The 27160-nt window shown below is 37.4% G+C and overlaps 1 protein-coding gene across 7 annotated transcripts in view; it reads right to left on the bottom strand.

The window, feature by feature from the left end:
- The window catches only part of KCNIP4 (potassium voltage-gated channel interacting protein 4), a 405894-nt gene that overhangs the window by 300302 nt on the left and 78432 nt on the right, over positions 1-27160 (bottom strand). For 2 of the 7 annotated variants that reach the window (XM_064653108.1, XM_064653113.1), the window contains exon 1: positions 1405-1633. The exons of 4 other annotated variants lie outside the window; for them this stretch is intronic. In XM_064653108.1, the coding sequence (XP_064509178.1) occupies positions 1405-1492 (88 nt within the window). In that variant the 5' untranslated portion in view covers positions 1493-1633. Of the gene's footprint in view, positions 1-1404; positions 1634-2193; positions 2216-27160 lie in introns of those variants that run through there. One more of the 7 variants, XM_064653115.1, reaches the window with a different exon arrangement.

The following is a 27160-nucleotide window of genomic DNA, read 5'->3' as shown; positions in this document are numbered from 1 at the left end:
AACGGGTGCATGATATCACTAGATAGGAAAGGAGAAGCTTGGATGACTTTGTGAAAAAGAGTATGGGTATGAATTTCTAACATAGCTTGCTTCTTGCATCATGGATTATTTAATTTCCACAGCAACTCACAGGAGCAAGAAGCCAGTGCTTTCAGAGAAATCTGAATTGATGCAATTCACAAAAGACAAAGTATGATAGACTAATAATGGTACAGAAAATAAAGGCAAGGAAATTCTATGTTACCAGACACTGGTAACATAGAAAGTGTCAGATTGCCCTAAGTTACAAGCATCCTATAAAGTATTCATTGTCAACGTTTGTGCCACAACCTTATAGCATTGTAACCTCGAATCTGATAAATTGCATGCATCAATACTTCAAATTATTCATGAAGAGTCAACTTTGCTCTCAAATCTTTTCATCAGCGCCTAAACAAAAAACCCAAATAACCAGCCCACCAACCCCAAACAAACGAAATCAAAAAAGCAACCAACCAAATGCCATCAGTTGAAACTTTCAGAAGCAAAATAAACGGCTTTTAATTCTCAAGAATCATGTTAGTATAATTGGATATCATCTGCTGATGATGGAATTGCACCTTTATAAGGGAAAAAAGTAACTGAAGTCTAGAAAGAAGCACAATTATACTTCATAAATATAGAATGACATCATGTAAGCTATCATATTTGTCAGCTGTTGAGAACAGATATAGAAAATGCTGAATTGTGAGAAAAGCATACTTTCCAAAGGGCTAAGAAGAAAACTACAGTGTCTGTTCAGTCTAGCTTAGAAATCTTATCTGGTACTGTACAATTTGTTCAAGGTTACAAAAAAAAATTACCTAAGTTGACAACCACTATGTTTCAAATTCTTTAAGGGCACAAAAGCACAAGTGTTATTTAAAGTTTACAACAAGATACTATAACATCGTATTGACAGTTTGCAGCTGATTTACATCTTTAGATAAGCAAAACCATGCCTCTGAAAAAAAGAATACAGTCTGCTTGTCAAAGTAAATCAGCCCAAGAAAGGGTGAAATAGAAAGCATAAGAGGCCGACTGTTTGGTTTCCCACAAAAAGATTCATCCTTTCTGACCAACATGTGGCTTCTCTGCATTACCTTTAACATGTACAGGTGGATAGGCGAAAGCACGCACACTCACACCCCAATTTGGGTTCATGTGTGTAAATGCTTAGAGAATGTCACACCGTCTAAACACTGTAACATAAGTCTATGCTCTGTTTTCATTATGCTCTGCCACAAAACACTTCACAGATCTTTTATTATTATTTATAAGATGAAAGGAATGATAATATAAAACAATGACATCTCCACATTATCCTTAGGCAATTCTCTTGTTATCATGCTGCACAGCTCGACTACAGAGAAAAACAGTCATTACCTGTGTGAAGAGAACCTGTGATTAGCCTGAGAAGGTACTGAGCAAATTTCAATATTTCCCGCTTACACCGCTTCCTACAGCCACTCATCTTAGGCAACGGGGTATTCCTCTGAGGAGAGCCTGAAGACTTTGCCAATAAAGGGAACAGTTTCTGCCAGCAAACTTCTGGGGGCAGTTCACAGCTTCCTCACGGCCGAGCAGGCTCCCGCCGATCTACCTTGGGTGGCTGCGAAAGGGACCCCCGCGGCAGCCAGCGGTGCGGGGCGCGGGCGCTGCCACGGCTCGGCTCGGCTCGGCACAGCTCTGCTACGCAGGGCACAGCCCGGTGCAGGCACAGCACAGCCCGGTGCAGGCACAGCACAGCCCGGTGCAGGCACCTCCGCGGCCACCGGCGCCCTGGCGGCGGCCGGACCCGCGGCAGGCGCTGCCCGCGGGCGGCTCTGCGGGCGCGCAGCCCGGCGGGCGGGGCGGGGCCGCTGCCCGCGCCGCGCAGGCACACACAGCTCTGCGCACAAACAGGTCCGCACACACACACAGCTCCGCGCACACACAGCTCAGCTCCGCGCACACACAGCTCCGCACACACGGCTCCGCGCCCCGGGAACGGCCCCGCTCGGCGCTGCCCTCCGCCCGCGATCAGCAGGCGGGCAGGTGGGAGGCAGCCGGGGCACGGCATTCCTCCATTTCCACGCTGCGGAGCGGAACCCACCCGGCAGCAGCGCCCCGCCCGGTCCGGCGGCGCCACGTGCCGAACGGCGCGGCCGAGGGGACGGTCCTGCCCCGTCTCACCTGCGGGAATGTAATCGAGTTGTGAACTGGCGGGGACGCCCCACCGCCTTCTCTCTGCGTGTCGGCCTGAAGCCCCGTAGCCTGCTTGAAAGTCATGGAAACCCCAGGCCACCGCACACCTGCACAGAAGGAATAAAGAAGCAGGAGCCCAAGTGTTACCTCTGTACGGCTGCTGACCTGTGACAGGATGGATGCTGGCTCTGGCATAGTTAATTTTGTGCTTAGGATCCCTCCAAGAAACTGTCTTTAGGAAGCTAGCTGCATTCCTTACTATTCTGTTATAAATTCATTATTTTCCGTCTTGCTTGAGAAGTGTGTCTGGTTAATAAAAACCATCTGCTGTAGTCTTCATTCATGACCACAGAACCCAAAGAATATGTTTTCATTTCCCTTGGAGTGCTTTCCTGCACTACATAAACATGGAGAGCAGCTCTATTGCATTAGAGGGTGATGCAATATGTTATGCCTAATACAGTTAAAAAAAGACAAGCCATTAAGAAAAGCTTAACGGAAGAAAATCACTGTCTGATCTAATTTCAATGACAGCATTGACCATAAAACATTTTGGTGAATGCCTTTAAAAAATTACCATAAACACAAATGCACATCTTCAAGCTATTGTCTATATTATGCAGTGAGCAGAGATAAATACATTATAGGCACAATACATCAAAGCATTATCAAGGTTGCAGTTAGATGACACAGTTTCTGTGTCTGCTATCTAAAGCACAAGCATGCTGTCTTATGCTTCCAGTGAGGCTACACAGATAATGGAAAGGACCAAAATGAAATAGCTCACAGAAGCCCCCAGGTTACTTCAACACAAGGATTAGTCCAAGAAGGATCTGGGCAAATTTCACTGTTTCATTTTTGTACTACTTCCTACAGCCACTCATCTTAAGCAGGAATTAATTTCTTGGCAAAGTTTTTCTGATAAAACACAGAAGAGTTTGGGAAAAAAACCCAAACCAAACACCAAAAAACAACAAACTGCATCAAATTCTGAGGCATTGGAGATGGCAGTGTGCCTTACAAATTTCTGAACTCCTCTCATCTCTCATAGGGAAATTCCTTAAATAGCTGTTAGAGGTGAAGAGATACTGAAAACATAAGTTTGTATCTCTTCAGAAGAGGACAGAAAAAGCCAATACAAATGGTTCTCAGCTGGCCTCCTTGACCTTCTTAATCCTTTGACATCTCCAATTGTTTTATAGAATCTTCCCTAGCAGCGATACCTCAAAATAAAGAACTGAAAATGACTGACGCTTAAAGAACTGGAATATTGGTTTTCAAAAGCCATAAGAATGTATCACCAAAACCATGTTTTGCTGTTGTTCCTCCCCCCACAAAAAAAACACAAAAGCTTTACCAGTTTTGACACTGTTCATAAATCTTTTACATTTCAACACAGCAATAACAGTAATTTGAACAGCTCATGAAAGGTTTTTGACTAGTGTCACCAAGATACTTTCAACAAACAGCACAGTATTCTGATAGCATTGTATATGAATCTAGCTCCCAATATTTCTCTGCTCAGTAGAAAAGGCTGACTAAGACTAAAGTTTTTTTGCCCCAAATCAACATAGCAGATTAGGGAAAAGGGGTAGGAAAACTGTAATAAAACCACCATGGTTCTTGACAAATATAGTGTGATATTATGAAGGAAAACTGGGGAATATCAACTTCTGTATATTGGTAGTATACCTTTTTTATTTTTTTTTAATTGATGGGATACACTAAAATCTTCAGTCAGAACCAGTGTCTTTGCACTGAAGTATATAAATACTTCTTATATCTATAAGCTAGGTCCCTCCCTAATAATTCATAATCCACAGATGTGAACTAAAACGTATTTAAAAAAGATCCTATTAATGTCAGAAGGATTTGGATCAGTTCCTAGAAGTTATGACTTTGGAATCAGGTACTTCGAAATTAGGGTTTAAAAACCACTATTTTGGTACAAGGAAGAGGAGTAAAACACAAAACACAAAACAAAAGGTTTTTTCAGACATTAGGAAAAGTTAAATGGAAGGAAAAAATAAAAGTTGTTTGTAAACTGGATTTTCAAATTGTTTCACCCAGTCCAGCTCACAGGCTTCCAGAATAATACAAAACACAAAATTATTTTGGTTCTGAATACTTGGCAGTAATAATAAAATATTGTCTTTCTTCCAGGGTTTCTACACAAAGCTATGAGAAAAATCTTAAAAACCTTTGTCACCATGGCAAGAAAACAGTGCGAAACCATAAATATATGAAATCAAATTCTATGCAATCCATAGATGAAATTCCACATGCATTTTTATAACTTCAGTTCTCAGCACTCTCACTGGTCTATGCGCCCGGCAAACCTGTTGGCAACTGAAGTGCATCCTAACCATATTCAGAGGTGGGTATACACTGATATAGCTTTAGTATAACACTACAGAAGAAAAAACTATACAAATCTTGTAGTTCAGAGCTGGTCAGTATTAGTAGGTGAGTAAAAATGTCAAAGACTCAAATTCCAAAAAGCACAGTATAATGGCTTAGGGAGAGAAAAAAAAAATCCATCACAAATATTTGATGAGAAGAAACCCTTGGAATAGGGATGACAGTGCATACCAAATACAAATTTGGTAGTCTGGGAATAAAAAAAATAGCAGTACAAGCTGAAGTGACATATACAGAGAACAATTTCATTGACTTCTTGCAGGCAATTTGCCTTGTATACCTCTTTCATTTGTACACATTCCTCTGACTTCAAAAAGCAAAATTTCCTCCTGAATTAGCCCTTGCTATTGACTAAAAGCAAATTGAAATCTTATAACAAAAATCAACTCAATTAAATGCTTCAACCTCATCAGAAAGGGTAACCACAGGAAGTCAACCAGGAGCACAGGAAACCTGTATACAGTTTCCTCGATGTCGACTCAAGAGGCTTTCGTAATGCACATACTGAATTCCACAACTGAACATTTTTATCACAGGATTTCTAACCTTCTTATTTAAAAGAACAGCAACAATATTTACAACCTAAGCGCATAGCAAGCAATAACAGATGGGCAGAAACAAACAGATGGGTGAACACAAGGTAACAGCAAGATGTTTACGATCAGCTTAATAAACAGCTGCCACAAGTAGATGACCATCATCAGTTCTCCTTTCAGTTGCTCCCTGCCTATCATACAAGTAAGGGTCCTCCTAAACCACACAATAGTTCTCTGGACTTTTACTTCTTGACTCAACAGTACTGTGCACTGAGGTGTCCAAAGTTCACCATCATTATTCAAGTGGATGCAGCGGGATTAGAGTCATTCATCACAGAAGTCACTGGAAACTGCAGAAGTAATTCCAAATTATTCATGATGCCTATGAAAGTATCAGCCACCACTTTTAGCCACAGCCAGTGAACAGCAACAAAAATTCTCTTGCACGTCATATGCCCAAATTTAGTCTGGACATTAACACAGACCAGAGATGGTTATATGCTAGAATATGAGCTGGGGAAGCAGAGATGCAGGCATATGTTCCCTTCCTAACTGATCAGTGCTAGCTAAATTTACTTAGTTTAAAATGGTTATTGTTCTTTGCTGTCTGTTCTGAATGTTATAGTGACAGCAAGGAAAACAAAACTATTTCTTGCTTCATCCATTCCATTTTAAAACAGATGGGCTGTGGATATGATTTTGTTCTGTCTTGTGGAAAACTAACTTCCACAGAGCCCAGGACAGAGAGCAAGGGGACTGCCAACATCCCTGGTTATGAAGACAGACTTATTTACTTTCTGTATTTTTTTTAAATCCTTCATAATACAATTAAAACCTTCCTATCAGCCCAACTGTATTCAAAATGCATGCAATGTTTTTTAATGTATAACACAAAATAATACAAAATCTTTATCCTGGCCTATGCCACTGAAAATTAATACAGTCTTTCTGCTTTTGTCAATAGTTTTTAATTTCTCCTGAAAGTTTCCTAAGAAAAATATCTTCAAACATCTCTGTTGCTGTTTAAAATAGGACCACAGAGAAATGACTGCTACCGTGTGCTGTTTGCTTAATATCAACAAATTATACATGTGCTCCATTCCAATAGCTAATACCTGCATAAAATAAATTACTTTCATTGCTGTTATAGTTCCAGACTCTATAGGTTCAAACTTAATTTTCTATTACATTTATGGAGCTTAATGAAACATGGTGGCTTAGCTCACCAGAATATAAAATCTTTGACCAGTGTAACAGAAACACTTAACACGTTTGTGTCTCTTGTTCCTAACTTCCCTATAACTAGCTGCTCTGTCAGAATGCCTTTTTTTACCTACTCAGTGTCCTTGAAGCTTACCCCAAGGATTAATTTTCACACAACACTCTTAAGATGAAACTGCAGGCAGTCAACTAGGAGCTACAGCTGCCTCAACCTCCCACACGGTCCACACTTGCCTAATTAAATATTCATCACTCCAGAATGCTGCAGTGTCAAACAGGAGCAACTTCCCAGCCTGACCTTCCTTAGCCAGCCAGAGGTTTGTGCTGGAGAGTAAACAAGACTGAGACTTACTTGCCGAAACATAACATGGCATAATGCAGTTTTCATGTTGCACATTAAGTTGTGTGCATGCACTGTAAAATTCTCACTGCAGAAACCAGAGTGCTATCTTGTAGTGTTCAATATATATTGAATACCATGCAAAGCTGCATGGGCAGCATTATCAATATACTTCCCGCAGAACACTAAAATATTTTCTTCCTTATTATACAGATCCTGTTTTACATATATGGTCTATCTTACAACCTGAAAAGATAGTATTGCTGAGTATTCTCAAATAATTCAAAAAAGATTAAGATATGCTACTATCAATTATATAAGGTTTTTTCGGTGGCTTTGGACTCCTATCTTATTTTCACATATGTCATTCATAAGAGAGTTGGGTTGTGCCTCCAAGACAACAGTTATTATAATTCATTTTAGTTGTACCAGATTCTGCAATGTTTATACTTATAGTTAATGGAAGAGAAAGCTGAACTGAAAAAATCAGAAGGAATCAGCCTCCCTGGTATAGAAACCTTAGCTGCAATAGTCTATAGGTTCCATAAATCTTCTGAGATTTGATATAACTAAAGCATATCCATATCCTGTCCATACGAAATAAAAATACTGTAAAGCTTGCATTTTGACCCCAATACCTACATTAATCTGTTAAACAGAAAAATATCAGAAATTGGCTGCAAACACCTTTCATTTATGCATACTAGGTATGCAGCGTTCTTAAGAGAATAGAATAGGTATTGCATCAAATCAGTTATGAGAATTTTTAAGTATAGTTAGTATGTACAACTTAGGTCAGTAAGTAAAAATATTCATAAGACCTATGCTTTCATCACATATATGTAGTGACATCTATGTATGTATAAATATGAAATAAACATATAGTTTTTAAAAAGGCTGACTTCATAGCTTCAGTAATTTATTCAGTCATCTGTTGTAACTTCTTTGAGCACAAGTTTTCCCATAAATTATCAAAACTTAGGTTTCATCGTCACAGTCAAGGGCTTCCCTACAGTTTTTTGGGGATTTTCTTTTCCCTTGCATTTTTGGTAGGCATGGATTGATGCCCAAACTAACCTAAAAATTAAGATTGAAAGGTTCATATCTTTAGGCCTTCACATCCTTAATCTGGCATGAATTGCAATGTATTTCAGTGAATATATTGCAGTTACTACCTCATGGAGGAGAAGGACAGAACCAGATGCTACAGCCCAAACAGTTCTACAACCTACATCTTGGTTGAAGCAATTTTGAAACAACTGTCCTTCATCCAAAATTTGATTATGTTAATTTTTACATATGAAATACCCGTATTGAGAGCAATTTAAATTATCACACTGCTAGGCCTGTGGTCTGTCTTTACCCTCCTAGCAGGTTTCTGGAGATAAGGAGAAGAAAAAGTTTATCAGCATTCCTGTGGAATCCTTCAATAATGCCTTTTTGGGAACACAAGCAGTTACTAGTCTACTCCACATTTTCCAGAACAGATGTTATTGTAATACTGACCTATAGATCCTCTTCCCATATAATAGAGTTGATGAGCTCTCATTTAACTCTGACATACAGAAAAATAATTTTAAATAGACTTAGAATTGATCTGATCATATCTATGGTTTGATAAACCTGAGCTGAACCTTGCTCATGAGTAATAGGAAAGGTTTATATATGCTCAAAACTCTACCACTCTAAACTGAATAACAATTTTTCGATTCTGCATGCTTATTTTCATCACAAGCAAATAAAAAACACATTCCAAAAATTGTTTTATCATAACCTCCGGTCAATTGGAAATTCATCTAGGCTCCATGATAGAGACTAAGCCTGAAAAAGCTACCCAGTGTGTGCTTCAGGCAGGAAATGTTCATCAAGGATATGAATCAGAGGATATCACACCCATTAAGCATTGCTGGACCTGTAAAGGAAATATCTGAGTCTGCATTAGGGTCTTCGAATTTCATGTTTCATACAGTGGGTAGATTTTGATTGCCTCATTCAATATCTAGGCAGTATCATAATTTGTTTTCCTATCTCCTACCACATATTCTTCTGCAGCCATATATATATATGACCATTTCTCTGGAAAGTATGGCCACAAGGTACTTGGGGCTTCAGGCAAACCTCTCTCATGTGTCCTTTTTACACCACTTTAAATCAGTCCCTAAGGACCAGAGATGGAAGGAGACAGAATCAAAGTAAATCTTAGAGATTAAAAGCAGGGAAAGGGAGCAATCAGGGTATTCAATATCAATGTGACCCACAGGCATCAGTGAAAGACAGAATTTTTTGATTCCCATCTGGAAACACTCAGTGGCAGGGCAAGTACTTGGGACCATGTGCTTGAGACCTCAGGAAACTAGAAATTGAGTATGAAATCATTGCAGTCTCCTAGCAACAACAGTCTAAGATGTTATCAAATAAAGGCCTTAAACATAAACACAAAACATTTTCCAACTCTACAGCCTAAGGAAGTGAAGCAGTTTTATTATGAACTCAGCTCCTATAAAGTAAGAATTCAGTAATAACGATAATAACCTGTATATGGTGTAGGTGAGCAAAGGAAAACTCCATTAGTTGTCTGTAAAAAAATTTCTAACCCTGAAGCCTAGAACAAGAAGTTAACTGCAAGGCTGGTAATGAGCATTACTCCCAACTTGATAGATCAGTCCAAAGAACAATAATTTTGATATAATACACACACATTACATAATCAGCACTGATACTCAGGAACTTAAAGATACGGAAGAATACCACTGCTTGTATCTCTCATTGTGAGGACAAGAAATACTTCTAGAAGAAAACAACTCCTGAACACTAGAAGAATAATGGTAAACTTTATAGGGTCTTATATGGTGGATATGAATATTGCTTCTGTTTAAGCCCTGCAGAAATTTCCTAGTTCACACTGCTCTGTGTGCCTTGATATAGATTTTCAGTCACCAAATAGAAATCATGTTTTATATTACATAAATTATGATTTCAGACTTTTCCCCATCGGAACAGGGCAGCTATCTCTACTGTAGAAACTGTATTAAAAATGGGAGATAAGCTCTTCAGTCAAAAAAAAAAAAAAAAAAAAAAGCCATTAGAGTTATCTTATGTCCAAAGAATGAGACTGAGGGGAAAAAAATAAAAAAACCCAATAACCTTCTATGATTTCCAATCCACAGGTAACTTGTCAGGTATAAATATCTTAATTGCAAATATGCCCTTAGCAGTTTTGTTTAATAAAGGGTTTATGGCATGTCATAATGTTTTCATTCCTGTCTTGATTAAACTAACCTCAATTTTCTTTTGATTCAATAATGAAATTTTATCCCACATTACTTTATATTATCATTAACTAGAGTCCTTCATATGATGCATCAGACAGAATTCAGATTAGTCACATTTTAATAGCTTACCTCTTTTGTTTTCCACCTAATTAAAGAAAAAAAAATGGTGATAAGTGGGTAATAGATGTTTTAAAACAGTCGATTTTTTTCTGAAGGCAAAGCATTTCTGAAAAAACCCACAGGATTTTCTCACATCTTTAGTATATATTGATTTGGCTTCCCCAGGAACATTCCTTCTTTAAAGACACAAAACAAGGGGGGGGAAAAAACCTCATATGAGTGGTTTGTGTGACTCTGCCTTGAAAGTGGTTTATAGAAGTAGAATAGTATCAATAGGAGGACAGCCTATTTCACAACATCCTACAGTCTCAGGGAAAATTACAGTACTATGTAGTGAAGGATGATAACCCAAGCAAAATTACTCCTGAATGTCTCTAGTCATTAAGGCATTGTACTATGAGATCTCATATCAATATGAACTGTTAGTATTCCTGCACTTAGAATAAAAACTTTTCTTTAATTCTGTTTATACTATTAATATTTTAAATAACCTAAAAATAAGTTCATGGCTTTGTAAACATATAGATCAGGTATAGATGTATGACATGTTCCCTTCCTTGTCCACAGCAAGATTTCATGCATAACACCTTGTCTTACCACAAGAATCTGTTTGCAGTTTGCTTTCCTGCTTGTGACTTTTTACAAAAAGTTGTTCTCATGGCTTAACCACTTTCATCATATAGGGGCAGTGTCAACTTCTGAACTCACGCAGCAGTATGAAAACAATTTCCCAGAACTGCACTAACTCTGACCTTGCAGTTCACACCAGTCACCAGAGAATGGATACTTGTCCACAGACAAGAAGTAAATCAATTTTTACTTTAAATCATGCAAGATATTCCTGTGCCTGAAGTAGTTAAGGTGTCTAAATTGAGGGAAACACAGTTTCTACATCACTCCTTAGTTCTTAAAAGGTAAATTACTGGGCTGGGCCCTCCTCTGCCTCATGCTGAACCTCCTGTTCTTTCTTCCACAATACGGACTTTCAGAACCACTCCAATTCCTTGCAACACAGAGCTAGTTTACTTCTGATGACATGTCCAGACTTCACTTACTTCTCCAAAAAGGAGTCAAAAAAGAAAACATCTTTATCTGGTCCTTTACTAGATAATCTAGTGCACAGTCATTACCATCTGATACCAAAAATAAAATAAAATTTAAAAAAAGTCTGGTTTGCCAGGAGCAATTGCTCTTCCTTTTTTGAGCAGTTCTTTATTTAAAAAGAAGGTGATCAAATTTTCATGATCATCTTTTGTTAGCTTAAACCAAGTGCAAAAATTCCTCCTGTCATTTCCCTTGGGTTTGAAGGGTATCAGGAATGTTATCCATTTTAAACGGCACAAAGATTTTGGTGGTGAAAATTCAGATATTTAGTTTTTAAAAAGAGACAATAAAAGTTGTAACAAAAATGGTACAGAAAACAAAGGCATAATTAATTAAATAATTATGGTCAAGACATTTTTCCAGCAAAAAAGTTAAGAACCCTTTGGAAAGCAGCACTGAACCCTCAGTGTTTTCCTAGAGATTTTATTTTGTTCTATATATGAAACACTTGCTCTATGCTGCATATAAGGCTGGGGAGGAAGGTAAAAGCCAAGCATGATTATTAGTTCCTTTAAACAGGTGCAGAATCTGGGAACTCAATTCTAACAAGAGACACTTCTGAGAAAACCCAGGATTACATGAATAATCCACACTGAACAAAAGGTGATTTTTAAAAGAGCTGAGACTGTATGTCTAAGGCTGGTAGAAGAGAACACACTGAAATACTTTTTCCAGAAACATACCTATGCTGCCTTGGCTATCAGAAAGTGAACATCAGGATAAGGCTTTAAAAAATTCAATTAAACTACAGCAGATGTCTGTTGCATTAAAAAAAAAAAAAAAAAAAAAACAAACAAAAAACCAAAACCAAACAAAACAAACAACAAAAAAACAAACAAAAAAAAACCAACAAAACCACACCTCCCCCCAAAAACCAAAATAAACAAAACAAAAACCCCAACAAAAAAAAAAAAAAAACAAAACAAGAGACAAAACAAAAGTGGCTCTATAAAAATTCTGCTTTCTAAAAATTTCTTGGTTCAGACTCCTTGGCAAAACACATTTTTATTATCACTCTTGCAATTTGAATGGCCCATCAAACCTGAAAAACTAAAAGGCATATTTCTTTAATTTATTTTCCTTCTGTTCTGGGTTTTAAATTGCTTCCATCTTTTAAAATTATAAAAACTTTAAGATGAATTACAAGAATTGGCTTCCTCTATCACTTTGAAGAAGAGACCATGAATTATCTCCTTCTTTTACTTTCTTTTTTTTTTTTTGATAACTCAGTGGACAAGTTTAATGGTAGAATGATATATAAAAGGCAATAGTAAAAAACAGTAGTTTTACTCTATCTGTAGATTTGCATATAGAAGTGAGTTATAGAATAAAAAATACTTGACAAGTTTTTGGGGGTTTCGTGGTTTGTATTTTTTTTCCTCTCTGCCTCTAGGGGAACATGTAGTAATATTGGACTGTAAGTGAGACCCTACTAACCAGGACACATGATGTGATATGTTTCTAAATTTGAGGGCAAAGTGGCAGAGATTCAGGATTACACTGAGAACAAAGTGTCAACCAGAGAAGCGTAGCTGGAACAATCACTTAGAAGAGCTTCAGAAATGTCCGTTTTCTCCAGCAGAGGTTTTAATTGCCACCACAATGGAATTCCACTACAATGCAATGAAGGCAAATTATTGGCCTTCATTGTAATATTTGCTGTTAAAAAGAGCATCAGCTCAGACTTCTGGAGCTTCTGGAGGTCTGAACTCTTGCTTGTTTGCTGTTGATCTTGACTCACAACCATAAACCACTTCTGGAGTGGCCACTGGCTGTGAGGCACAGAACCAAAATGCTTTTCAATGTCTCATGCAGAAGCTTGTGGGGAAACAAATAAACAAAAAACCAAAACTAACAACAGCAACAACAAAAAAAACCCCTTCTACTCATGCTGTAACTAGAGAGAAGGATTCTTTTCTCCAAAATCCCAACAATTATCAGACCATCAGCTCCAAAACAATTTGTATATACAAGCAGAGACTGAAGGATTGCGTTGTGGAGACAGAAATCCTGGCATTTGAGTCCAGAAAAGCTAAATTGGAAACACAGAACTGAAAAGGACTTTTTGGGATATCCACTCTCATTTGTGCTTAAGATGACTTGGACCTCTTAATCCAAACCATTTGCTGCAGTTTGTTCCAAATCAGTTTGGTATTAATGCTGTCCTTGCTGCTGAATTTAGGTAGAGCACTCCCTACCCCTCTCCCAACCATTCTCATCACTACTTCCAAGTTTAGCCTTAGACCAGTAGGAAAAAGGAGAGAGGAGGAGACCATCCTTTGCTGCACTTTTCCTCCCCTTTCAGCTTTTGACTGAAAGCCTGCGGCCAGAGCTGAAAGACCTGCAGCAAACAAAAATAATATTTTATCGACGGTATAGACCTGTATTTTACTATATGAGACAACTGCATCAGCTTTTCTCTCTCCTCCCACCATTTTCAAGATGCTTTTAACTACAAGAGAAATTGCACATTAACAGCACAGAAGACTCTATAAGAGAGGAGGCAGTGTTTCCCATTACATGACAGTATGGTCACAAGCTACTGGAGTAGAGTACCGTAATTGACAGTATATCATCATGAGTGACCCCAGAATCACTTCCCAAGTGTGTTATGCAAGAGATCATGCCAGCTTCAAAAGAACAGAATTGAAGTTCAGGGCAAACATCATTTACTGACATTGCATAAAATACATACGTAAAAATTACTTCAAGTTTTTACTTAACCTTAACCCTAACCCTTTCCAGATATCAAAGCTGGGGGTGGGAAGAACCAACCACCAAAAAAAGGCTCTACAAGACTGTGACTAATACAGAAATGAAATTCCAAGTCTTAGGAATTTAAAAATTGGGTGCAAAAGAGAGTAAGAAGTTCATCAAACAAGACAAGACTGAGGATTGCTTTGAAAGAAATGGCTTCATCTTAATTCTTATTGTGCTTTCAGTCTAGCCTATGGAGAAGCAAAGACGCTCATGTTGTTCAAGGTATTCCTACTTTAGTCTCATTTTTCTAATCTGCAATAAATACAATTTTATTTAAGTGTATACTCTAGCAAATCTTATATATATATTTTTCTAAAATTGAGGAGAACTTGAAAACTAAGCAAGAATGCTGATGTGTAAGCTTTGTAAAATTACATTTCAGCCTGTGATGAAACTGAGGAATACAGAGATGATGACAAGTGAAGACACATTGGACACAGACTTCTAAGCCAAGTCTCTGAATACAATGTCACGAGAAACAGCTCATGTAAAGAGAAAACAAGAGATAAATATTCATGCAATAATTAGTTTAACATTGCAGGTCCAAGACTTTTTTTTCCTGAGCATTCTAAGTTATAATCCTATTTCAGATTTCTTTTAAATTAATCTGTCATAGTTCACAATTTATATTAGCTCAAGTAGTTTATCTCTTCCCTCAGGATCCCATTCCTACTGAGAACAACAGATGCCTTCAGTGTTCTTTTATGTTTGTGTCTCTCCTAGTGCAAATATTCCCATATTTTTAGAGGAAGTATATAAAGTCAGAAAATGGAATTATGTCCCAAGAGACATTCTGAGTATTAAATTCAAAATAAAATATTAGAATAAAATATTTAATGGCTGAAGGGAAAACCCTTGTTTGGTAAAACCTCAGGGACTTGCTAGCTGCCCTTGATACTCATATTTCCCAGAGCTGCTACATGATGTGAAAAACCTTTATATTGATAACCTACCAAAGTATTCTTTTTTTGTTCACCACAAGTAAAAATCAGTATCAACAGGTTCCTGAGAAACATCTGACAAAGTACCATATCCTGATATAACAATCCCCTTTACAATTTCCATGTGCTCTTATCTCCACAATGCATTGTTACTCACCGTTCCACCTGAGTCTCATATTCCTTTCTACCTCTGTAATATATCACAACAGAAATTTACTGGCAATCTGATATATTCTATCTACTCATCCATATTTCCACTTACCACCAATTTAATCCCATACTCCAGACTTTCTTCAGCATTGCAGACTTTACTCATCTTCTGAGCCCTCTCCAGCACAGTGAACCTTGTTGATTTTCAGTTCTCACCATCTAATCATTTCACTGCCTCTCCTGAAGCAATATTACAAGCCTTTCCAGAACATTTTATTCACAGATAACAAGTATCCTGATGCAGTATATTACTCTTTGATGTATGTGTAGGGTTTTTTTGGTAGCAACCAAAAATTTGCTAGTAATCTGATAACCTGCTTTGGTCAATTTTTGCAAAACACTAGAGAGTACACACAATTTACAGAGTGGAACAATGTCCTATACTTGAGAACATGGGCACAATTAACAGATTACTCTGCTTGTATATTCCTATATGTACACTGTGTACATCCCTTTAGCATATGGATGGAGAAAGCAGAGGGGTGTGCATTCTGGATATTGGCTTCATTGGGACAGAGAATGATCAAAAATCCAGTTCATGCAAAACTGATTTTGTGACTAGAGATCCAAGCCAAGACCGAAAAGGGAAGCTTACAGGGAAATGGAGTTTCAGTTCCTTCCTAGCCATACAGGAATTCATTAGTACAAGGAGAGACAAAGTTACTTAAATCAACCATAACCTTCCACAAACCTCAACGTACATCATATCTTAAAGATCATTTCTTGAATAAGCATGGGTATTTATGCATTACCAGTGCTCTCTGCAAGCTTCTTTCCCTCTGGGGAATTTTCTGGTAGAAATATTAAGTTCAGAGATAATTTGTACCTCCATCCTTCCTTTGACATTTACAACAGTTTAGAAATGCATTTGCTCTTCAAGGATATTTTCATCTATTAAAGAATATTTATGAGTGCTGCTTCAAAGAAAACCACTGGAATCAGATTTCAAGCAACAAAAAAAAAAAAATAGAGTGAAGATTTACATTTGCAACTGTTTATAAACTAACTCCTAGCAAGACAAAAAGTGACACCTAAAATGTATTAAAAACTTGGGTTAAAAAAGGCACTAGTGCACAAATTATATTCTCTTATCTGTTCAGTGTTTCAATGTTTCATAACTCATCTCATGGCTAGGCTTTGTGAACAAAGATTTGGGGAGGGCTCTACCCACAGTTGTTACAAGCACACTGGTGGCTAAATAGGCCTATACGAGATAGGCACGTCCAGTTGCAAAAGGCACTGCAGAAAGACTCCTTAGGTGGTATATTCTGCAAGACACGATTCTTTCTGCGTTGTCTTTTCTCCTCGAGAGTGATCCTGAGTGCTTTCTCAAAGGCATCAGCAGCGTTATAGATGGTGTGTCTCCAGACCTCCCGGTTGGAGGCCAGAGTAGATCAGTTATGTTGATCAATATGGCCAAGGCTGAGATGTTGTTTCAGGAAGTCCTTGTATCTTCTCTTTGGAGCTCTTCTCTTGCGGCAGCCGGTGGCAAGTTCACCATAAAGCAAGATGGATCTGAATCATGGGTCATCTACCGCCACCACCTGCGTCTCCTAGAACGCTTCCATCAATCCGTACAATCCTAAACATCCACTGGTCAGATTATGTGACCAATACATCTGTTCTAGAACAAGCAGCAGTCACAAGTATTGAGGTCATGTTGCTGAGAACACAGCTGCGTTGGGTAGGACACGTCTTCAGCGTGAAGGACCACCGCCTCCCTAAGATTTTGTTTCATAACACAGTACACCTAAAGAACACATAAAAAGCTTAAGATAGTACTACATTTTAAGTGGAAAGAATTTAGTCTGCAAAGCAATTAAATTGAAGATGACTAAAAGAAACACAGCCAACAGGTCAAAGGAGATGATTCTCCCCCTCTACTCTGCTCTTGTGAGACCCCACCCAGAGTACTGCATCCAGTTCTGGTGTCCCAAACATAGGAAGGACATGGAACTGTTGAAGCAAGTCCAGAGAAGGGCAGCAAAGTTGATAAGAAGACTGGTGCACCTCTCTTACGAAGACAGGCTGAGAAAGTTGGGGCTGTTCAGCCTGGAGAAGAGAATATTGTGTGGAGACCCCATTGCAACCTTCCAGTGTCTGAAGGGAGCCTACAGAGAAGCTGGAGAGGGACTCTTCATCAGGAACTGTAGTGATAGAACAAGGAGTAATGGATAGAACTTAAAACAGGGGAAATTTAGGTTAGATATTAGGAAGAAATTTTTTTCTGTGAAGGTGGAGAGACACTGGAACAGGCTGCCCAGGCAGGCTGTGGATGCCTCAACCCTGGCAGTGTTCCAGGCCAGGCTGGATAAGGCCTTGACCAACCTGGTGTAGTGGGACATGTCCCTGCACTTGGTGAGGGGGGTTGGGACAAAATTATCTTTATTGTCCATCGCAACCCCTTAATATTCTACGATTCTATGACTTTGTGAAGCAAAGATACTATGTGATTTCACAAAAGCCTCAGAACTGATTGAAAGGGTTTATAAATGTGGCCATTCCTTTAGATCACCATAGCATACACCTCCAGAGTATAACTACCTTTTAAAAATGCTAAATTCAGTAGAGTTCATACCCTGTAAGTCAGGATAACATCTGAAATTTTGTTTTATAGGGGATACAGGGTTGCCTACAGACTCCCAAGCCTCAGAAAACAGATGGATCACCTGATGATAGCATCCAAAAATTCTACTTCATTCACTTCAATTCTTCTTACAAAAATCCCCGTACCATTGATACACTGGCTCTGAGATGTTAGCTGCAACTGTTTGTTGCAGACAAGTGAACATTCAGTATTAAAGGGATAGGTTTAAGTTTTCAAGAAAGAGTAGGGAAATTATTTCTATTTAAAAACCAGAGCCCAATCTTGCTATTGTTAGAAGTATCACACTGCACTTACTTTTTTCCCCTCAAAAAATAATTGCACAAACCCCCCCTACTTTCCATGCAAGACTGCACTTGTTAGAAGTTTGGGCAGAAAAACCAGGCTCCTAAAAACACCATCTGTGCATATATGCACATACCTCCTTCAAAAACAATCAGAAATTTCAGATGTTCAGCTTTTTTTTTTTTTTTGTAAAGGGAAGGAAAATCCAACAAATGCTTCTGTACACTTGAAGATACTTATATAAGGGTTTAAGAGTTGAATACAAAGCACTCATTTTGAGAGCTTTGATAAGGAGTTTTCTAGAGAATAACAAGACAAATACGTGAATTACTAAAATGGGAATCACACTTATCTAACTATTCCTAGTGAAGCTTAGAAACCAGTGAAGAAGAAAAGAGCATATTTGGCTTACTTAGTTCACTTGGAAATGCAACATTTGTGTTATGAAACTCAGCAGCTTTCTGAACAGTTGGTGCACTGACATTTTAATGCCAACCCCAAGAACACTGTTTCCAACAATGACATTTCTAGGGAAATTGTTACTAGTTTGCACATTCAGAGACAGGTACAATCAGTTGGTCCACAAGTACAGAATCACATTATTAATCAAAATAAAATTGAAAAATTGGTTTATTATAAAAGCATTTGTCACAGATCTCTAGTGAATGATTATTCAGAACACTTTTTACTACAGCTCAGAGGACAACAGTATTTTGAATCAAACAAGACTTTGACATCATCAAATAAAAACAGCATTAAACATCACAAGTCTTCTTAATAATGACACCCTTTATTTATCAACATTAAAATTACATTTCCCCCAAAGAAAGGTTAGTTCTCAGTATCATTACATAATATTTGCTTTGCTAAGATTTGAATTTAAGAAATTGCTGAAATGCCTTTATTTTTCATAAAATGTATTATGCTTTCATTTTTATAAACCGCGTTCTGTTCTTTTTAGTTCTGCAGTCATATATCTGTAATTGTTCCAAGTGCACTAAAAAGGCTTTGATTTCTCTTATGGAGCCCAATTATTTTCTTTGCAGCAATCAGAAATCCACTAAATACTTTACAAGTATAATGACTCAATAAAAATTAGAGAAATGAAAAAAACATACAGGACTCAGACACTGAAGAAAAAGATATATGAGGAAACTAATATACCTAATATATTTATTTTATGGGAATTTTTATTCAACGTGGAGTGGCTTACTCAGGTCTGAACCAATTTTCCAATATAGTCAAACTGATGTGGAAAGTCCTGGCAGTGCCAACTACAGTGAGGGTTTAAACCTGTTTATTACCATGGGAGAAGAAATAGGTTTCAGGTTACAGATGGCAAGAATCTGAACAATTTCTGTCAGTTTTGAGTGAATATCTACCACTCTTACTAATTAATTACAGTTTCTGGGTGTATTCCAGTGCACTGTGTTTTTCACTCATAGTCTGAAGAATTCATGTTCTTGAAGAGTCAAAACCAGACAAATTGGATTTATTAAGAGAAAGCAAACAAGCACATAAGACCTAGTGAATTTAGACTTGTGCATGATCAAATGAGGTCATGTATAAAAAACTTTTGTAAAATCATAAGACCTTTGCTATGCCAGACAACCAAAGAGCCAGTATTTCCAAACTGCTGTTATGCCATTACCTGTATCAGGTATTTGACCTATGAATTATTTTTAATAAGCATTATGCTCTCTCCAGCGTCACAAGAAATTTTATAGAAAGCAAAATAAATCCAAGGTAAAAAACACTTACTAAAACCACAGAAACACTCCTGTATTCCAGAAAGAGGGAACTACAGGCAGAATCCAGTAAATATATATTTATGGGAGACTGATGAGTAATAAAAATAAACCATTCTCAGGGTGTCGCTATTGCCTCACTCATGAGAAATATTTTTCAGAATGTTTCAGCAAACTAAAGTTTTATGGCTCTAAAAATTAGTCTGTATGAGAGTTTATAAGATTTTACTAACATAAAATTTGTCTTTCAGAAAGCAAAAAAACCCCACAGTTCAAACAATATGGATGACATATTGGAAGGTTTGGCTTCTTTGGGCAATATCCGTTCTTTAAATATTTTTCCTTTTCTTCTGCAAGACACAGGAATAACCAGACTATTTTAAAGATTAGATTTTGAATTCTCCTAGCGGTACCAGTCAGAGAGAATCAGGAAAAGTAATTTAATTTAAAAAATTATTTAGCTATAATTTTGTACTTACTCTCCATTTTTCTGTTTCTATATTACACAATATTTGCATTTTGAAGGCCAAATCTAAAATTCTCAGATCAAAAATCCCAGTATTGGCAGAGGTGATTTTGATCCCACAGGAGCTTCAGACAACATACACATGGCTGTCAAGTTGTGTAGTTCTCATGCAAATAATCCAGAATTAAACTTCCCTTATGATAGTAAAGTTAAATTACTGACAATTAAATTAATCGATCTCTCAGTACATAGAAAACAATTTCTAATGGCAACCTTGGTTTTTGAGAATATATTTTGAAGAAAATGAGTTGCCTGTAAAATGTTCTACTATTAACAAAAACAAACCCCAAATAGTTTGATTTTATCACCACACAATTAACTTACAGGAGAAAGCATATTTTTGGATACAACGTCAGCAAAGCCATGGCTTTTTAAGGAAATATGACTTGTGTAGTAAGTGTCACTCACTATCAGAGGTAGAGACTGTGACAAGCTCCAGGAAAGGGCACTGCTAAAGGCTTTTATTACTTTTTATGTACCATCACCCAACTGTTGTTAAGGAAATTCAATTACCATTTGAAGGGTCATTTGTCCAAATTATTCAGTGCTACAAAAGAAATCTGATGTGCAAACAATTTAGATAAGGAATCCTAGTGATCTAGAACCCAAATTTGTCTGCAATTTGTCATTTGGATTCAACTTCTACAGGTATTTGTTGCCCACAGAAAAAAATAATTCCATTAAATGCACACTGACTACTACAGTAGCTGATGAAAATCAGACAGTAAGTTTTTATAGATCTTATAGTATCTGCCAGAAAAAAAAATTGAAAGGTGAATACTGTACATTGCACTAATATTTATATTGGATGTTCCTTCATACTTGGACAAATAATTTTTCCACTTTAATTAGGTACATTTATATACATAGCTCTCTTTATATATGTACACAGATACAAAAATACTCATAACAAATAATTTTTGTAATAACTGTCCTGGTTATCAAGGCACTGCATATCTGCCCATAGCAAATAAATTCAATGCACATGCACAGAAGAAGTTTAAATTAATTTTTTGAGTTCAAGATCCCATCCTTCACCTAATTTCTTGCTTAAAAAGCTACAAGTGTGTAACATATTCTATATATAGATGCCTCTATAGGACTAAAAGCTCAGGACTGAAAGAAGGCAATAAATCAAGGGCATCACAGGACTTCTGTTTTCCACCATCCCTGTCCTCTTTGCTAACAACTCTTTTCAAAAGAGAAGCTATGACAGTAAAAAATCCCCTCAACAATTTTATGTCACCATGGGAAGACCCCTGAGCACATTGAACTCAGCAATAAAACCTCACCAGAGAGGGAGCAGTGAAGGCTTTGAGCAGGAAGTTTTAGAGGGGATGATCCCCCAAAAATCCTTTCAAGCCCAAATGCTGTGCTGGCTTCTGGATGCTGATGAGGTGGCAACAGGAAAGAACATCAGCTAATTGCCCACGCAGATGGAAATCCCAGTGCTGCACAGCGTGTCATGTCTTGCCTTTTTTCCAACTAATTTCTGTTTTGTCATTAATACAATAATTTAGAGATCAGCTCCTCTGATCTTTATTTCTATTGAGGGTCCTCATGTTCACATTCAAGCATATTCTTAAGTGAACAGAAGAATCTAAATCTGAGAAACTGATCATATTTGCAATGAGGACATAAACTACTCCAACACTTGGATGATGAAAATAAGCTGAATATCTAAAGAAATTCAAGTTTAGTTTTCAAGAAGGCTTAAAAATCACTTTTAGAGTAAAATAAGTGTAAAGTGCAGTTTGTCTTTTACAAAAAGTTTTACTATAAAAACATTGAAAATAAAGTGTTCAAGTATAAAAGTTTAAGTCTTAATTAGTGAACTCAGAGTATCCTGGATATGACATCTGTTTTACAGGAGCAAATGTTGGAGAAAAAGCATTAAGTAAAATCCAAATATTTTTAACAAAGCCTAATATCGACCCACAAGTAGGATATTTATCCCTAGAGTTTTTTTCTGACATTTCTCAATACTAAAACACAAGAAAGAAATTATCAGTGATCCTAAGGAGTCAGGCAGCATTGTAGTAAAGTGATAATCAGTCTTAAAAAGAACTATACTTATTATTAGATTCTGAAGAGTATAATTAGAGTTATAAAGAATCTGTATTTGCTTACATGTCAGTGCTATCATATTCTAATTTAGAAATAAATAGAGCTTGTAAGAGGAATATTGTAATGTTAAAAAGTATTAGACAAAGAAATGGCTGCTTTCAGAAATAGGCTTTTAATACTAAAATATGCTATGTTAAATGTTTCTGCCAAGATTAGGAAAAAATCTGGGAAAGATTTCTTGATCAAAAGCCATTTTTAATTTTACCAAAAAATGCATCTATGTGCAAAGAATTGCATTGATACCTACAGCACTGTGCCTGCAACATATTTGGTAAGCTGAAGGACACAGAGGTTTCAGTTTGACAGGAGCTGTCTGCGTGTTTGGGTTGAAAGGGCAAATTTGTTCAGCCAGAGAAAACACAGAGGATGAGAGACTGAGGAGCTGTGTGTTACTATGACATTTGCAAAACGATGGCCAAGCAAGTCTCACTGGTGCTAGTTTTTCATGTTTTGTCAGTGAACTGACAAGGTAGCTATGTCACTTTACCCACAGTGTACTCAGCAAACACACTGATGGAGAGAAAGCTTAGCATCTCCAGGCCACTTGGCTAATATGTGAGTCAAAGCATATATCCTACCAAAATGGATCTTTCAGTAACACAGGCATAAATTCAACCTTGTCTCACAGGGGTGTTGTGAGTATTAATCATCCCATAATATGACTTAGGCCCTTCCAGAAGCACCACTAGTTCGAAATTTTACAGGCAGTTAGTAATCGTATACATTAGTAACAAAACCTATTTAAACCATTTTCTTCATAATATGAAAATAAATTTAAGAAGAAAATAAGATCTTTCTTCATTTCAAAATGTGTCAATAATTTATCCTTTCCTTATAACCAGTCATAAACTGAACTTATTTTCCTATTTTAAATTGGAAACAAACATCACTGCACATCACTTTTTTTTTCTAAACTGGTATGTCTACACTAAAAGCTATCTCTGCATTTGATAACATAATGCAAACAAAATTTGTTCTGGTAGTAAACACCTCTTTAGTAGTTAAACTTACTCTATAATACTCTAGGGATAAAGATGGCAGAAGAACATGAATTTTTTTTTGGTGCCTTTTTAAAATAGATTACATTCCTAGACACTTATTCCTGTTTTCTAAGGATAACAAAACATTGGTTTACATGTTGATTTGTTCTATTCAATATTTTAATTTCATTGTTCCTTCCTGGTTTTTCTCTTTTTAGTTACAATGTGCTTTAAATTACATCCAAATCACACAGATGATTACACATAAGCATTCCTTATGGATTTTACTGTGGTTCCAGATATGCTCAACATATATCAGCATCATATTTCCTGTCCTGCATGTGATAATATCATAAGCATCTCTTCTGGACCACAGAATATATGGCAGCTACCTCAGTCAGTAAGAAAGTCTGTTGATCCAGGGCACCAGTCTCAACAGTGTCAGCATTCAGCTAACCTCAACTTCTACTGGAAAACACAGCTTTTGTCATCACTTTAACAGTTTAATAGTATTGCTTTAGTTCACGTGATGGCAGCACACAAACCCCTCTGGGGAAGATCTTGCAAGGTAACAGTCAATGACTGAAACAGTTATTGTCAGGGTTGTGCTTCTGGAGAGGATGAGACAGAAGCACGTCCTACTTGTTTATGAAAAATAGGGACCATGGGGTTTTAGCAACATTCCAAAGCAATGTTAGAAGAGAGCTATGCTTTTACAGTCTAGAAATACACTTTTGAAAAATCTGAAAAAAGCTTGTAGAATTTTCTAGAAGGTGAGACCCCGATGAGAGATTCATGAATAAATCCGTAGAGCATAGTACAATATAAACAAAAATAATCAAATCAGGAACCAAAGGCAGATAAATGCATGTGGCCTGTCAGCTTTAAACAGCAGCTTTTCACGAAGCTGGCAGAGAAGAAAACAAAACCTACCAACTGATCTGAGAAGGACTAAGTTATACAACAACGGACAAGAAAATGAGTACCAAGAAGTCTGGTACGATTATCTGACACTACAACCTAACAGGACAACAAACCAATATAAACAGCATCACAAATCTTAGATGCACCTGAGAAAACAGCCTGCCAAGGTATCAGTTCTGTAATATGGGGTGCATTTTCCCATTAAACCAAGGATGATTAGCAGTATATCACACAAACCACACCACAAAGTTAATAACAACATTTTCCTCATACATTTAAAAAACATGGAATACGGACCTTTACATACCCCCATTCACCAGCTTTGCTCATTGTCTTATAAAAGGAGAAGGCGGCTGACACATGGGAGCAGAAACTGAAATGATCTTGAAAATATCCAAGAGTGCTATTGATTTGCTTTTTTATACCAGTGCATGCTCAATGAGAAAATTAGATTAAATCAGTCAGCTAAATATATTCTTGGAACTGAGTTGATGATTTTAGCTATTGAATAATAGAAAAGAAAACAGAACAGAAAAAAACATTTTAAAACATCAGTTTTACTTCAGATAGGGTATGGGATCTAATTTTTACTTTAAAAGCAGCAAAGATTTGCTGCTTTTGCAGTGAGGTTGTGTTGGTTTCATCTAATGGCATTATAATAATAGAAGATTGTCAGTTTTGATTAACCCTAAAAGAAAATAAAATCCCCAAAATCCCAATCAAACAAAAAGATAAAATATACAAAAACCCCACAAAATAAAAATATATTTTCTTAAGGTTACTGATGGGATTATTTCCTGCCTCTGAAGTTACCTGTGTATAGAACTATCCTCCACTCAATTCATATGCAAATAGACAAACATATTTCAGAAAGCAAATATAGAAAGCTAAAAAGGCACCTGCTAATCACTTGTGATAGATATGGCAAATTTTATTTAAGTAGCCATTATCCTACCCATAACCTCTCTTTTAAATGAAAGAGAGCAACAAGCAATGAAGTAAACAACCCCCAAATCCCCGCTGATCTGTCTAGGTCTATAGACCTTGCACACGTGCAAATCAGGTTCTGGAAATTCATCTCACTCTTCTGTACAGAATTTGGTGGATTAGTTCTTTGGCAACACTGAATACTTCTGGAGAGGTTTAATATTCCAGCTTATGTTTATAAAATAGATTAATTTTATCCTCTAATAAAAAAAAATAATACTTTGTATGGATGACTTTTTAGATTGAATTCAATGTGAAATCCCTCTTATTATCTAGGATATTCATTAAACTGAAACTTTTTGCATGCATCTTGAATTTATCTTCCATGCTTGTTCAGGTCCCAAAGGATTCAATTAGGGTATGGTTCTAGTACATTAGCAACAACATTTTTGCCTTTTTTTAACTGTGAAACTTTTTTCCAATTGGAAAATGATAGTACATTCAAACTCAGCCAACTTGTGGAAGAATATACTCCTTTAGATGGAAATCAGTATAACTAATCTGCTTGTTTCACCAGCTCTCTAGAAGCTCACCCTGCAAACTTCTGCACCTTTCCAAAGCTGTTTGCTTTCCAAAACTGCTTTTCAAGCAGTTTGCAGGTTTCCCATGAATAGCTCGGCACCTCCCACGACTCAAGGGATGCCAGAATTCACTGCATCTCCCATTGAATCCACCATCCTCTGGGCACCCAGAGCTGCCAGGGTGCAAGATTCTGGCTTCCATTGGCACTCTCCACAGATGAGCAGAGCAGACCGATTGCACAGTAGGTGTGAATTCCTTCACAGGACTCACAAGTCCATATGTTACAGCTACAATATGGCAGGATTTGCTGTTGCCACACGGCTGCTTTGGATGTCTGTAAATCTGCAGGATGTTTCCCCAGCAGGAGAAACACTGGGAAGCACAAGCTGGCTTACTTTCATCTCTCTGTAAATGCAACATAATTTCTCAGTACCTTGCCAAGGGTTTTGTCAAGTGTAATTTAAAGCCTTGCAAATAACCTGGCTTTTAGCGCTTCCTTTGGGAAACGACTCAACAGCCTATTATATTTCACTGACAACCACCCAGCATGAAGGTAGGGCACTATCATACCCCAGGAGTCCGCTCAGAGAAGAAACCCAAGGACTTTTCTGAAATTTCCCTATAGCAGAAACATGGTTTCCTCACCTCTCAAAGAAGCTGCTAATTTTATCCATTTGCTCACTCCCTCCACAACCCCCTCCCTGCCCCACCCCCCCAGTTATTCTCAACCCTTCTTTGTACCTCCACCATTGAAACCTGTATTGTGACTACTACAGATTGTACAGGGGATCTGCTTACACATGTGAGTTCCCAGGCAACTAAACCCCAAGGATATTACAGTGTCCTAAAAAAGTTGGCTCATTACAAGTTTTGTATGCAGAACAGGGCACCTCATATACTGAAGATACTTGCGCTTTGCTACTACGTGTTTGGGGATGTTCAAGAATCCAAACAAGTTGCAGCATTCAAATCCAAATGAACTGGTTTCTCTGCTACATCCTGCTGGTCAGAGATGCAGTAAAACAGCTTCTGCAAAGTTTAAAGAAAGGACAACCCTTCCTCTCTGAATGAAGCCATAAAACAGGTCATGTAACTGCCATCATAAATGAATTTAATGTTGTTTGGCACAGATTTAGGAGTCGTGGTACTTTAGATTTACAAGCCATGCTATTAGGAACAGACACCTAAATTCACAAACAATACATGAACATTAAACATGTTTATAACACTATATACAATGTCCCCTACATGACGGAGCTGGGAAAGCTGCTGTAACTCACCTCCATATTGGTATGTCTTACAGCATACATGGATACATATTTTCCT

This window comes from Pseudopipra pipra, chromosome 4 (genome assembly GCF_036250125.1).
Source record: "Pseudopipra pipra isolate bDixPip1 chromosome 4, bDixPip1.hap1, whole genome shotgun sequence".
NCBI classification, from domain to species: domain Eukaryota; kingdom Metazoa; phylum Chordata; class Aves; order Passeriformes; family Pipridae; genus Pseudopipra; species Pseudopipra pipra.
The sequence above is the reverse complement of the archived record's forward strand: the minus strand, read 5'-3'. Positions and strand labels throughout refer to the sequence as shown.